The sequence below is a fragment of the Neomonachus schauinslandi genome, chromosome 1, assembly GCF_002201575.2.
Source record: "Neomonachus schauinslandi chromosome 1, ASM220157v2, whole genome shotgun sequence".
Classification (NCBI taxonomy): domain Eukaryota; kingdom Metazoa; phylum Chordata; class Mammalia; order Carnivora; family Phocidae; genus Neomonachus; species Neomonachus schauinslandi.
The window spans coordinates 144,769,596-144,783,112 of record NC_058403.1 but is presented as its reverse complement, the minus strand read 5'-3'; the positions used below and the strand labels follow the sequence as shown (position 1 = coordinate 144,783,112).

General features: G+C 57.1%; 1 protein-coding gene across 2 annotated transcripts in view; it reads left to right on the top strand.

Annotated features, from left to right (window-relative positions):
- Positions 1–13,517, top strand: part of VIPR1 (vasoactive intestinal peptide receptor 1) — a 30,550-nt gene that overhangs the window by 8,307 nt on the left and 8,726 nt on the right. Inside the window, exons 2-4 of one of the 2 annotated variants that reach the window (XM_021678854.1) lie at positions 2,301–2,412; positions 6,922–7,035; positions 12,904–13,010. In XM_021678854.1, the coding sequence (XP_021534529.1) occupies positions 2,352–2,412; positions 6,922–7,035; positions 12,904–13,010 (282 nt within the window). In that variant the 5' untranslated portion in view covers positions 2,301–2,351. Of the gene's footprint in view, positions 1–2,300; positions 2,413–6,921; positions 7,036–12,903; positions 13,011–13,517 lie in introns of those variants that run through there. The other variant, XM_021678855.1, reaches the window with a different exon arrangement.

Genomic DNA, 13,517 nt, shown 5'->3' with positions numbered 1-13,517 from the left:
AAGAACTAGGAGTGGGGAAGGAGGTGGTTTCCCAGATAGAGATGAGGACATGGCACCAGAGGAGGGTAAAGGACGGTAGAAGGCAGCAACAAGAGATGGTCTACTACCATCCATCCCATGTTCATGTTGTGGTGGGGGGGGGTGTTGTGGAGAATGGGCAGGAGACACAGGTGAGGCTGGGAGGGGGCCAGAAGGCAGAACAAACTGCATTGCTGGAGGGCAGTAGGGCTGGGAAGGCATTTTGGGGAGAAGCGTGTTCCAGACAAGACAGACCAATGGTGGGACATGAGCCAGTCCCCAGGTTCTTCTTCCAGAAGTCACCTCTGGGGTCCTTTGGCCACCCCTCTTCCCATGTCTGAGCAGCATGTGCCGGCCACAGATCACTGAAGACAGAGCATCTCGAGTGTTTGAGTCTGAGTAATGTTTTGGGGCAAGAAGGGAAGCATGTGACCCCAAAGAGGGACCACAGCTCATATCCTTCAAATCCCATGTATTTTCTTTGAAACAATTATATGAATAACCATATCCTGCTCTATAATAGATCTGTGTTACTTTCCATATGCCAAGTTTTAAATGATTTACCAGCTCATGTCTTTACCTCCATTGGCTGATAAAGTTCACAGTCCAAGATGGAACTCAGGTTCAGGGTGGGGCTTCCAGGCCCATGGCACATGGGCAGGTGAGGCCTGGGTGCTGGGAAGTCTGAAAGGCATCCTGGACAATGAGGCCTTCCCTTGCATCTGGGCTAGGCCAGCTGTGGTTCTTAGCCAAGTATGGGAAAGTTGGACATTGAGGACTCTGTGACAATGAGGCTCCACCAAGGCCTCCACAAGGGACAGGAGTGTTGAGTGGAAGGGACTCAGCTGTGCAGCCTCTTGAGCACTGAGTTGTCCAGCTTCTGTTTGGACCCCATTCCTCCATAGCAATGGAGAGCTCTCTGGCACCTGGGATGCTTATCCCTCTGTGGGGTCACCTTACTTAGAACAGTGGTCAAAGTCACACCCTTGGTACCAGGCCAGAAGGCAGGAAATGCTTTCCTCCATAGCCCCACTGCAACATGCCTTTGAGTCAGCAGGGGAGCTGCTTGAGGCCCATTTGAGGGAATTGAGGACTTTGTCCCAGGGCAGGAGGGACAAGATGGAAGAGACACCAAGAGTATTTGATTCTGGAGCTGCCTTGCTGAACTTTCTCCAACGGCCCTGTTGGGGAACTGCGGCATTCTCTTCCCTGAGCAGGGAGAAGGAAACTGATATGGGGTTGCCCAGGGGTGGCAGCCACTTCCCTAAAGCCAAAGAGACTCGCAGAAGTTTCCACCGGCTCAGTGGTTGCTCCATGGAGGTCTTCACCTGCCTTTGCCCACCCAATGGTTCTCAAGACCTGTTTTTTCCTGTCTGTCCCTGGGCAGCCATCACCCATACTCACATGTTGGCCCCAATGCCGATGCCCACCTGTCCCCCACGCCAGCAGGCAGGTCTGGTTCCATCCCTGATCCCTGGCCAGGGTGTGGCAAAGGGGAGGCTGGGAGGCGTGGGCCTTCCCATCCCTTGTCCCCACCTCCCAGGGGCAGGGACAGAGGCAGAGGCAGAGGAGGTGTGGCGGGATGGCAAGCCATCCTAGAAGGGCCTCTTGTATTTCCTGAAACCTCCCCTCCTTCATTAGATCTGATACAGCTGGAATCGTTTGGAAGCTAAGAAGAAAGCAGGTGAGGTCTGGGCAAGGAGGGCCAGTGTCCTCCTCCCAGCCTGGTGGCCCAGGAGACTGAGCACAGCCTCCTGGAATGGGGACAGAGCCTGGAAGATGCAGCCAGACTCCTGGATTCCTCCTAGGCCTGGCTCCAGGGACCTAACTCCTCATAACCCAGTAGCACTAGCTGGGCCCCACTCATCAAGAGAGACTGAGGCAAGGACCCAGGACTCCCAACCCAGGCTGGAGGGTGGCAGAGTCCCAAAGGCCAGCTCTGGGCCCCAGAGAGAGGCCCTCCAACCTTCGTCCAGAGTAATGCCATAGTGCCCCCCACCCAAAAAAAGACCAAGTTGTTACAGCTGCAGCACTGTTAGAAGCCACCAGGAAGCCATGACAGGGCCCTCCAGGCAGACCCAACTTTGGGGACGGCGGACAGGAGTTCTGGGTCCAATCCAGGTCTGGGTCGGGTTTTAGTCTGGGGTTGGGATTGAGGTTCTGTCTGGAACTTGGGTCAGTCAAGTGACAGGCCTTGTTGGGCCTCATGTTCCTGGAGTCTGTGGATGCGAGGTAGGCCACTGATGAGGATGACAGGTCCCCTCCCTGTCTCTGTCCCCCAGGGTGGCCAGGCAACCAACCTGCTGTGGGAGGAGGAATGTTACCATCTGCGGATGATCGAGGTGCAGCACAAGAGGTGCCTGGAGGAAGCCCAGCTGGAGAATGACACAGCAGGTGAGGGCCAGCAGGAAGAGAGGGCCCCGGACCCCTCGGGGAGCCCTGCTTTTCATCACACTGTGAGCCCAGATCCAGGCACATTCCTCCCACACATGTCGGGTGGGGATGGCACCGTGGAGCTGCTGGGGGCGAGGAGAGGATGCTGGGAGAAGCTGGGGGACCAGATGGAAGCAGGAAGCCCTTACCAGGCCTCTCTGATCCCACCACCTGCCCCAGGTCTGGGATTTCCCTGCTGTTAACCAAGGAGAACACACTAGGTTGGGGGTTCTGAGGTCCAGCTCCTTCCTCCCAATCCCAGACTCTGCACCCAGACGTGCCATCTACACACACTTCCCTCCCCAACCCGACCCACCTTCAGCAGGCCAGATGAACCATCAGCTCATTCATTGTCCAGCTGATGAGACGAGTCACAGTCAAACCTAGAGGCTGAACACATGGGGGCCCAGTTCCTCCTCCTGAGGGGGTGTGGGAGAGCTCCAGCCTCATGGTGGGAAGGGTGATGCCAGGGGCACCCTTAGGCCGAGGCTGCCCAGCTGCCCAGAGCCGGCAGGACCATCGCATCAGACGACAGACAGCACCCTCTACCCCTGGTGCCCCGCCCTTGGCATGGCTGCCCAGGGAAGGAATGGGAGGAATTAGAGACCTTCCTTTGACAGGTACCCTTGAGCCAGATTCTGAAGGGTGGGCAGGACGTGGAGAAGCAGAGAGACTCGGGGGGGGGGGTGGGAGGTGCGAGGTGCCTGGGCAGAGTGCTTATGAGGAGCGGGGGTGGGTATGGAGCTCGAGGCTCCCTGAGGGCAGAGAAGGGCCGGAGCAGGTGGGGGGGCTGTGCCTGCTCTGGGCGTCCCTACCAGGTCACCTCCCTGAGGCCACACTTGCAGTTATGTAACCACCTTGCTCAGGAGTAGGGAGCATCTTTACACCCCCCGGGCTCCCCAGTCTCCTGTCACCTCTCTGAGGCTGACAGTTATGCAACCCCTCCTGGATCCCTTCTTCTTGGCCCTGGTGCCCAGAGTCTCTGCCTCCTGCCTCATAAGGGAGTGTCTGTAGCCTCCTGGAGGGCCTTTACCTCCCCCAGCTCTTAAGGAAGGGCAGAGCCCTGCCTCCTGGGGCCTTCAGACTAAGCCCTGGGTGAGGGGTGGCCAGACCACCCACTGCCTATGCACCATCCCCCACCCTCCAGGGCAGGGAGGCAGGAGATGCGGCAGACGGGCCTCAGCGGGCCCCCGCAGTGGGGTCTGGGGCTGCAGGCAGCCCAGAGAAGCCCAGACCCCAGAATCCCAGGCCCCACTGCAGTGCCTCCTAGGCCCCGAGGGCAAGCCACCCTCGTGATCCCAATGAGGTCATTGCTGGCACAGGGCACCTGTCGGGTGCCAACATCCTGTCACCAGGAAGGTGGCCTGGGATCCGAGGAGGGCGAGAATGCGTCTGTGGGCGATGAGTCTGCCCGTGACCTTGTGGGGCTCTGTGCATGTTCGTGCATATCCAGATGTGTGCTCTTGGCCCACGTGGGTCTGGAGCTGCCTGTGTCTCTGGGATCTGTAAAGCCCCATGTCGGACTCTGAGTGTCTCTGTGTGGCAGAGGCATGTGTATCTGTCAGCCTGGCTAGGCCTGGTGCACTGTGTCTTTGTGTGTTGGTTTGTGGATGTGGGTGTACGAGTGTGAACATCTGCAGTATGCCCACTCCTGTCTCTGCGTGTGTATCTCTGAGCTGCATGGGTCTCTCTGTGCCTTTGTTTGCTTGTGCCTGGTCTTTCCATGTCCAAGTAAGCATACGTGTATGTGTATTTGCATGTACGGCTGCGGTTCTTTGTGTCTGGGAGTGCGGTCTGTGTGTCTGTCGGTGCACACGTACCTATAAAATGGCAGAGCAGAAGCCCCCCGCCCTGCCTCACCACCTCCCACCCCAGGCTCCAGGCTTGCTTTCTTGCTGAGGTGGCAGTCCCCAGGGGGCACACACAGCCAGCCAGGGCCCTGCATCTCTGTGGGTCTGGGGACATATGTGGTGGGGCCTATGGAGCCTCTCTGGGGCATGCACAGAGACAACAGGCTCTCCAGATCGCTGGCATTTGCTTGCCTGTCACTCCCTTCTCAACTTCCTGAACCTGCTGCCTCCTCCAGGAGGCTTCCCTGACCACATGCCCTCAATGGCCTTTCTTCCCTGGCTCCCCTGCCATGTCACAGTTCACAGCCCAGTCTGGTGGTGTTGAGAGTCCTTGAGGCCAAGTGCAGCCTCCCGAAGGGCAGTGCCCCGTCTCCCTCTCCCTGTGCCGCTTCTGGGGAAGCTGAGCTCAGGGCCAGGGACCCAGCTCCGTGCTGAGCTCAAGATCCAGAGAGCTCAAAGTCTGGCGGGGACCCAGACACAATAACTGGCCTACAAAACAAGGTGTGCCCAGCATAGTCAGAGGGCTAAACAGTCCAGCAGAGCAAAATTCCCCACAAGAAATGGGCCTGGAGCCCTTCAGAACGGGAGGAGTGCAAGAGGTTTCCTGGAAAGGGAGCGTAGGAACGTGTGAACGGGCTGCACCATTCACCAGCGATGTGACCTTGGGCTAGTTACCTTATTGCTCCATACCTCAGTTACTCCTCTGTAAAATGGGCGGGTTAAATAAGTTGTTTATTTAAAGAGAGTAGAACAGTGCCTCCCAAATACAAAAGCTATGGTAAGCATTTGCTGATATTATTAACAGGGCCTTGAACGGCTAGCCGGAGGTGCCTGGCCTCGTGGACCTCTCCAGGGCCTCCAGAGAGGCTGGCACAGGAGTGCAGGAGGGACTGGGAGCCAGAGGGAGGCCACAGAAGCCTCAAGACAGAGTGGACAGAAGTGGTTGGGGCCCCCAAGGAGGGGAGGCTGTGCTCTCTGGCCAGGCCCCGCAGATCCAGGTGCTGTCAGCCTTCAACCTCCGCCCTCCCCAGGCTGCTGCAGCCCCAGAAGGCCCCCTTCCCCACTACCAGCCCATCTGGCACTCAGGTCCAGCCTCCACTGTCCCCCCACTGCTGCAGCCCCAGAAGGCCCCCTTCCCCCCTGCCAGCCCATCTGGCACTCAGGTCCAGCCTCCACTGCCCCCCCCCTGCTGCAGCCCCAGAAGGCCCCCCCTCCCCACTGCCAGCCCATCCGGCACTCAGGGTCCCAAGTCTCCTCCCCAAGTGGGCACATCCTTTCAACTCCTCTTCCCAGGCCCCCTTCCTGAGAACTTAGGGACCTTCGGACCTCGGCTGGGCTGGGCTGGATGCAACTGGCACTGACTTTGGCTTGGGGTTGGGTTTCCTGAGAAAATCTATGGGCCCGGCACAGTTGCAAAGAAACAATGAATTCTCCCCCAGGCAAGGGGATCCAGAGGAGTCCTAGTCCCTCACTGGCACCCAGACCCCAAACAGGCAAAATCATGCATCTGCCTATTAGAGCAGACGCCTAGGGACCCCGCTGTGCACCCTTCACCAACCAGCCCTCGGGGCTCACCTGCAGGGCGGGGTTTTCTCTGAACTCACCTCCTGAACGCCACCACCCCACAGCGCAAGTCACAGTTTGACTGAGTTGGGGGCGTATGTGTTGCTTTTTTAATTTTCTGAAGACGCCTCAAGACCTAGCTGAATCCCAATCTCCCCACCACCCCATCGTACCCAGCACCTCCTTTTATGACAAATATTTTTTAATGTCTCCTTTACTATAAAATGAAATTCAGGACATGTGCATTCATTTTTTTTTTTAAATGAAGTTCTGGTTGTAAAAGAAAAATAAAAAGGGAAGTGATTTAAAATGAAATACTGTGCACGTATTCAGGCACGATCACACTGACAGATAAGACATAGTCTAAAGATTGTATCTGTCTTTGTACATTCTGGAAATGTGCCAAGTAGGTTGACCTAGACGGTGGTTGCTTCCCTGACTCAGGTCCACGGGCAACGTTGCTGGAGGTAATGTGATTTTCCAAAACCTTAATAATGTTCAACATGCAACAAAGCACAGTCTTCCCTCCCTTTACTCAGTTGCATTTCTGGAAAACCCCATGTATGTTAAATCTGTACAGTAAGTACCTGGTGTTTATATGCGAAATGGAGTAAGAGTCTAGGCTCTGGTCATTACAAAAGGTTTTCACCTACACAAATGCCCAGGGGCTCATCTGAAAGTCTTGCAGAATACTACGCAATTAATTATTGTGTGACACCTTGCAGGATGTCTGCCTGACATCCCTGGCACTTGCCCATAAATGCGGGGTGAGACCCTCAATCTCAAACAAACAAAACCCCCACCACTCTTCCAAACACCCCCAGGGGCGCTCCATCTCTCACTGAGGACCATGGAGCTGTAGTCCTGCTGCCCATCTGGACAGGCCCTCTGCAGCCTGGGCAGGGTGGGGCCAGCTCTCTCAGACTGGAGGTTCCTCCAGGTGGGACCCTGGAGGAGGAAGAAGAATGGGTGCCTGTGGGCTCAGGCCCCAAGGCTGGAGGAACCCGGTGACCGCGCTGACCTGTGTGTCCTCTGCCTTCCCCCCTTCCGCCATCAGGCTGCAGCAAGATGTGGGACAACCTCACCTGCTGGCCAGCCACCCCTCCGGGCCAGGTGGTCGTCTTGGCCTGCCCCCTCATCTTTAACTTACTTTCCCCAGCTCAAGCTCAAGGTAAGAGGCCTGGATCGAAGCCAGGGAGGTGGGGCAGCACAGGTGGTTCCAGCTGGAGTGGGTCCTCACCTGTCAAGGAAGTGAGAAGGCAAAGGGCAGTGGTCAAAGCGGCTCGAGCCATCGGTTGGGGGGCTTCCTGGAAGAGGTGTGCTGGCATCAGGTCTTCGAAGGATTCATGGGATTTGATGAGCTCTTCACATAAAAGATAAGCACGTGGGAAGGGCTCACTAAATATTTGTTCAGCAATTGATAACCGATTGACTGACAGATGCATGACTAAATTATGGCTCCCATGGTGCCGACGACATTTTGGGCTTTGCTTACACACCTTGTCATGTTCTGCTTCAGTAAATGTTCTCATAAAAGGCAGAAAAGAAAAGGAGGAAAGGAGGAGCCTCTTTAGGAACTGGGCTTTCTTGCTATTGACTAGCTAAGGAAGCTTCCAGCATATATTCAGCCATTCTTTCATTCCGTGAACGTTTCTTAAATATCTACTAGTATGATATGCATGGGCTAGACAAACACAGGGCAGGGAGCATTAGAACAGCCATGCTGTCTGCCTGGCTCTAGTTGAAGAGACATTTAGCATGAAAACAAACACATGTCATAAACGGTGAGGAGTCCTGGCAAGGAGAAGGGGGTAAGGCACAACATTAAGGCAGGTGTTCATGGGTAGAGGCGGTGATACTTCAGCTGCCGTCCGAAGACCTGGAGGTAGGAAAGATCCTGGGTGGGGCGATCACGGAGAGGGACAACCAGCAGCCCACGGGATGGACACCAAGGAAATGCAGTGGAGGCCCCAGGGTGAGCAGAAAGAGCTAAGGGGAGGGAGGAGAGGAAAGAGACCGGCGGCAGAAGCCCTGCTGGCCCTGAACACTGACTGAGGACTTGGACTTTTTCCTAAGTTCACTGAGAAGCCACTGGGGTGGCTCCCCCTCCTCAGTAGGGGACTGACGTAGTCCAATTTAGGTTTAGGTTTTTAACCGATAATTCAGATTTCCATGAAAGAAAGGATTCTGGGAGTGCAATGGGAAGACCCAGTCACAAGGTAATGGTTTGGACTTGGAGCATGGCAGAAGAGAGAAGTGGTAATGGTTTGGACCTGGAGCATGGCAGAGGAGAGAAGTGGGAAACTTGCCTAAGAAGGGTGTGCGTGACTCATGGCAGGGAGTGAGGGATCCAGCATGTCCTCCTTGGGTCTAGGTTTGATGAGCTGGGAGACTCATCGAAGACTAAGGGAGGAGCAGGTCTAGAGTGGGGAGGACCTGAGGGAGGAGCAGGTCTGGAGAGGGAAGGATCCGAGGGAGCAGCAGGTCTGGAGGGGGAGGACCCAGGGAGGAGCAGGTCTGCAGTGGAGAGGACCCAAGGGAGGAGCAGGTCTGGAGTGGAGAAGACCCAAGGAGGGAGCAGGTCTGGAGGGGGAGGACCCAGGGAGGAGCAGGTCTGGAGAGGGGAGGATCCAAGGGAGGAGCAGGTCTGGAGGGGAGAGGACCTCAGGGAGAAGCAGGTCTGGAGGGGGAATGACCCAAGGGAGGAGCAGGTCTGGAGGGGGAAGGATTAAGAGGAGCAGGACCTAGATAAGAATTCAGAGGCTGAGCAGAAAGACTCTTGGACATCTCTTATTCCAGGTGGCCTTTCCCTCTCTGTACCTGTTTCTCTGTAAAATGGGGACAGGTGGTGGGCCAGAGGGACTCTTTGTTGCAGGCTGGTTTTGCACACCCCCCCTTCCCCTCCGCCCAGTGCTCAGTGTCATGACCTCAGCAGTGAGAGAGATATGTCGGTGCCCTCCCTGAGGAGTCTGGGAGCAGTCAGAAACGTGCCGTAATCCAGGCCGGCTCTCACCTAGCCCAGCTCTCCGGGGGAACCCAGCACCTGGGCAGGTAGGCGATGAACTCCGGCAGCTCTGGTGTGTCCAATCCGCAGAGCCTGGCAACCAGCCTTCTCTCAGATCCCTGGAAGTGCCTGCTACTCGTGTTCCTCCCTGACACTCGGCTAATTGCATTCCTCCTGACGGCTTTTCCTTCTGTCCCTGCTGGAATTGCCAAGGCCGCTCCTTCACTTAAGAACCTGGACGGCAGCCCACCATCTGGCTAGTCCCCCCCCCCAAGGCTGCCAGCCTCATCGAGGCCCACATGTGCCTTTGTGCAGATGAGAAGGTAGCCCCTCCTCAGCCTCTTACCAGAACCCACCTAATGACAAGTTGAATATGAGGTAGACTGTAGCCGCCATGTTTATCAGCCAGATGCCCTTGTGCAGTGAACAACCTGCACAGCTATACCTGGTGGCCTTAGCCTCTGAAAAGGGTGGAGAGAAAGAGGAGACCAGGTTAGGGGCTAAAAATGGAAGGGAAAGAGGGCGTGTTTTCCTGGGAAGAAGGTGTGAGCCAGTGACCTTAAACTCCAAAGAGAGAGGTTTGCGAGAAGGCAAGTGTAGAGCGGGGACAATGCCAACCCCAACTCTCACCCCTTTGGGTAACAGGACTGGGGAAGGAATGTCCTCGCTGGAAGTATTGGAAGGGTCGTAGTTCTACAGGGAAAGCTGAAGACACCTGAAGAGGATAAAGACTGTAGAGTTAGAGAGAAGCCATCTCCCCAGGCTGGGTGGTAACAACCGTGGAGGAGGAGTGTTGGCCAGGCAAGGGACTGCTCATCAAGGCACCAAAATGTCTATGGGGGCTTAGTCCTTTGATTCCTGGTCTTCACGTCTTTCATCTGTGGTGTTTTTACCTTCAAATATTTGAAGAGACATTTTTTAAGAGTGACAACTAGGATCGATGTTTTCGTTGAGAAGGCTCCACATGGGCTGCATTACCCATGTCTGTGGGTCTGTGGGACACCTCCTCGCCCCGCTCCACCCCCTGCGTCGTGAAGCCCTAGATAAGAAGTCTTGACGCCAACCTGAGACGTTTGCCCCGGCTCACTGGGACGGGGCACCACTAACAGGATTTCAGCCGGAGAGCACCATGGTCAGAGCTAGGTTTGAGAGCAATCTCCTCAGCTATCTCAGGGTTGGGGGCGGGTTGGAGGGGACAGGAAAGCAGGGAGACCCATCAGGAGGCTCCTGCCTAATTCCGGAGAGAGACGATGGTGGTGGTTGTGAGGAAGGGTAGCTGGGATGGGACTGGTGACTGATGGGGGAGGGGAGGAGAGAGCAGCAGGAGGAAGCAATTCCCGTTTCTACTTCCAGTCACTGAGCTGTGCTTTTCTCATGAAGAGCCCAGGGAGGTGGGGAGGGAGGGCAGTGACTTCTTTGTGTGACCCAATGAGCTGCAGGAAACTGGGAGATTGTGGGGTTAAAGTCCCTAGCCCCTCCCTTTCCCCCTCCATATTTCCCTCTACACACACAAGTTCTACTGGTTCCCAGGCCCAGGCTGGAGACAGACTTTGGACTGCTTCTTGGGGTCTCATGGTGGCCACCCTTGAGAGCTCTCTTCAAGAATAGTTCCCTTGGAGACCTGGGCCACAATCCCAGGGCTCTACAAAGAGGCCACCCAACCCTGAAGATGACCCGCTATCCGCTCCCATCCCCCGATATCTGGGGCAGCCAGCCTTCCAGCCACTCTGGGAGCCCAGAAAGATGCGGAGCCAGGCTAACCCACGACTGTATCCCAAGCCTGCTCCCTCCTTGCTGTGTGACCGTAGGCAAGTCACCTGACCTCTCTCGGCCTTGGCATCCCCCTCCTTTAGTGAAACTCGTAATAACTCCTAATGGCTAGCTATAACACAGTCACATTTGCTGTCCCCAGCGCCTGCGGTGTGGATGCTGATGGGTCACCTAATTCATGATGGCACCAGGTGTCCGCTATGTCACGGGCCTGGCCTCACCGAGCCCTGGTCCTTCTGGCCAGTGAGGAGCTCAAAACTTGAGGCATTGGTGTCCCAACCCCAAGGCTGGCTCATTTGGCCTTGTCGCCTTTTTTGACTTGCCCCAGGCCCCCGGTTGGTGGGGTAAGTCCGCACAAGAATCAGATCCTGGGAGGGGCCCTCGGTGAGGTCCTGAGATCTGGGGCTGAGGCAGGCCTGGTTGAAGCCTACCCAGGCTGCATGGGGGGAAAGCTAAGGGGCTGAGTGAGGCTGTCTCTCTTGCCCTGAGTGAGGCTGTCTCTCTTGCCCTGGGAGCCTCTGGCAGCAGGGCCGTTGGGAGGCCGGCACAGAAAAGGGCTGCCAAGTCAGGAACTGGCCCAGCCCGACACCTCTGCCTCAGCGGAGTCTCTCCTGCTGGCTCCAGGACCTCACAGTGGGAAGAGACCCAGGCCGGGCTACTCCTCCCTGGCTGTCCCTCAATTCCTCAGCCATCAAGTAGGGTGGTTAAGAACCTCTTTCAAAGGGTGGCCAGGAGGATTTCCAGAAATAGCGGACAGGGAATCACCCGGTCGGGTGTATTCCAAGCCAAGCTGAGAAATATTAAATGCACATGCACAGTGACCCTCCCCGAGCTCTCAGGACAGCTCGACTCCTCCTACAGCTCTGCACCTGGACACCTGAAACAAGTCCTCAGGTCCCCTCAGTGCAGGCGGGGGCAAGGTCGCCTGGGACGACTCTGGGGATCACACCTGCCCTAGCTTCTCCTCTCCGTGTGGCCTGGGGCAGGCAGGTGACCAACCTCGGGGAGCCTGGCTTCTCCAGTGGGAAATGGGATTCCCTTCCTCACCAGAGGGTTGAGGGGATCCAGTAAGACGCTGGGCCTCAAGTGCTCTGTCCGGTAGCAACAAACGAAGGTTCTCCAAACTTGCCATTGTGCTGGAGCTGGTGGTGGTGATGCTACTTGGTGCTGATGCTGGTGACCCCAGGGATGAGAGCGGCTGGGCTGCTGGTGGGGAAGGAGCTACAGGGCGAGGACATTAGGGACCCTTCTTCTTTCTCAGCTCTTCCTCATCTCACCTCATCATACTCTCCCTCCTCCTCCATCCCTTTACCTCCTCCTCCTGCCCCTTCTCTCTCCTCCTCCTTCTCCTGTCCCCCTCTCCCTCCCACCCCAACAAGCCAGCTTTCTCCGGGGCTCAGCCCTGGGTGCTCTTTAGTGAGTCCTGGGCTCTTCTCTGGCTCCCCCATTTTCTCTGCATCCCCTCCCCAGGGCTAGAGAGCGGGCCACCACATGGGTAGCCCTCACACCACAGGCCCCCTTAGTAGGTCCTGTCCCTTTGCTTCAGCTTTGGGCCTCTGAGGACAGTGGAGGATGCCACAGCCCTGGAGCCCCAGCCACAGCGAAGTTCAGCCCCAAGATCCTGCAGGGCTGTGCTGCTTGATCACCCCTCACACATGCCTTTGCCTTTCCCTGGCCAGGACTCCCTGCTTCTCCACTTAGGATTTCAGACTTGCGCCCTTATCAGGCGTCCTCCTTCCTGCCTCACCTTTGGTCCCTCTCCAGTGGCATGTCTGAGCCACGCTGGGTGCGGGAGGAAAGCAGGCCCATCGGCCCAGGCAGAGGGCACCTGTCTGTACCCACTGGGCAAAGAAACCCTCTGCCACACCAGCGCCTGTGGCCCTGTGACAAGGGTGAACACTCAGCTCATGACGAGGGTCGCAGGTCATTCTGTACCAAGAATCCAGGCTGTGACGAGGATCACTTTATTTGTTTTGCACCGGGGTTCAGTTTCAGACGTGACAAGGGGCAGGGCTGAGCCCAGGAAGGTCTGCTCTGACTGTCACTCGTGTTGGAGGGTCCCCCTGGGCAGCCCTGGAGGAGATTTTCCCCACCCCAAGTCCCCCATGATGCCCCGGGGTCTAGGGCAGGGCGGCTGGAGCCCATCACAACCGGGGGTGGCAGGGATAAGGTGAGCTCAGAGACAGCCAGGCCCCACGCCTACTCATGGACTCACCCTGCTCCCAGCCTCAACCTCTCTCCTCTCCACCCCCGCCCTCCGCCCAGGCCGCAACGTGAGCCGTAGCTGCACCCACGAGGGCTGGACGCACCTGGAGCCTGGCCCCTACCCCGTTGCCTGTGGCTGGGATGACAAGGCATCAGATTTGGACCAGGTGGGCCTCAGTGCACCCCTGCCCCACCCCCCACCCCCAGCGGGCATCCACCTGCAAGGCTCCTCCCACTCTCTCCTAGCAAGGAGTAAGGTTGCTGTCTGTGTGGAAGCCAGGATTCCAGGTAGGGGGGGAGGCTCCGCCCTGCCCAAGCCTCCTCCCTCACCAGACCTGCACTTCCAGGGGCTCATCCCCTTGTCTCTCCCTGACCTGGAACAGGAAGGGGGCTTTCACGAGGATGACGAAGAGCAGCAGAAGCTGAAGCAGCATCCCCCGGCTGGGCCACCCCAGCGCCTCGTGGGAGCCTTGCTCCATCCCTAGAGGGGACAGGCCAGGCAGGCCTCATCTTCCCGTCTCATGCAGAGGAGAAACTGAGGGGCAGATCCTGGAAGGACCACCCTCAGATACCCAGCAGCCAGCCAGGGACAGGAACAGGGATAGGACCGTGGTCCTGAGTCCCAGGACAGGGAGATGCCCTGGAGCAGGTGAAGATGTGCTCACTGTATGGAT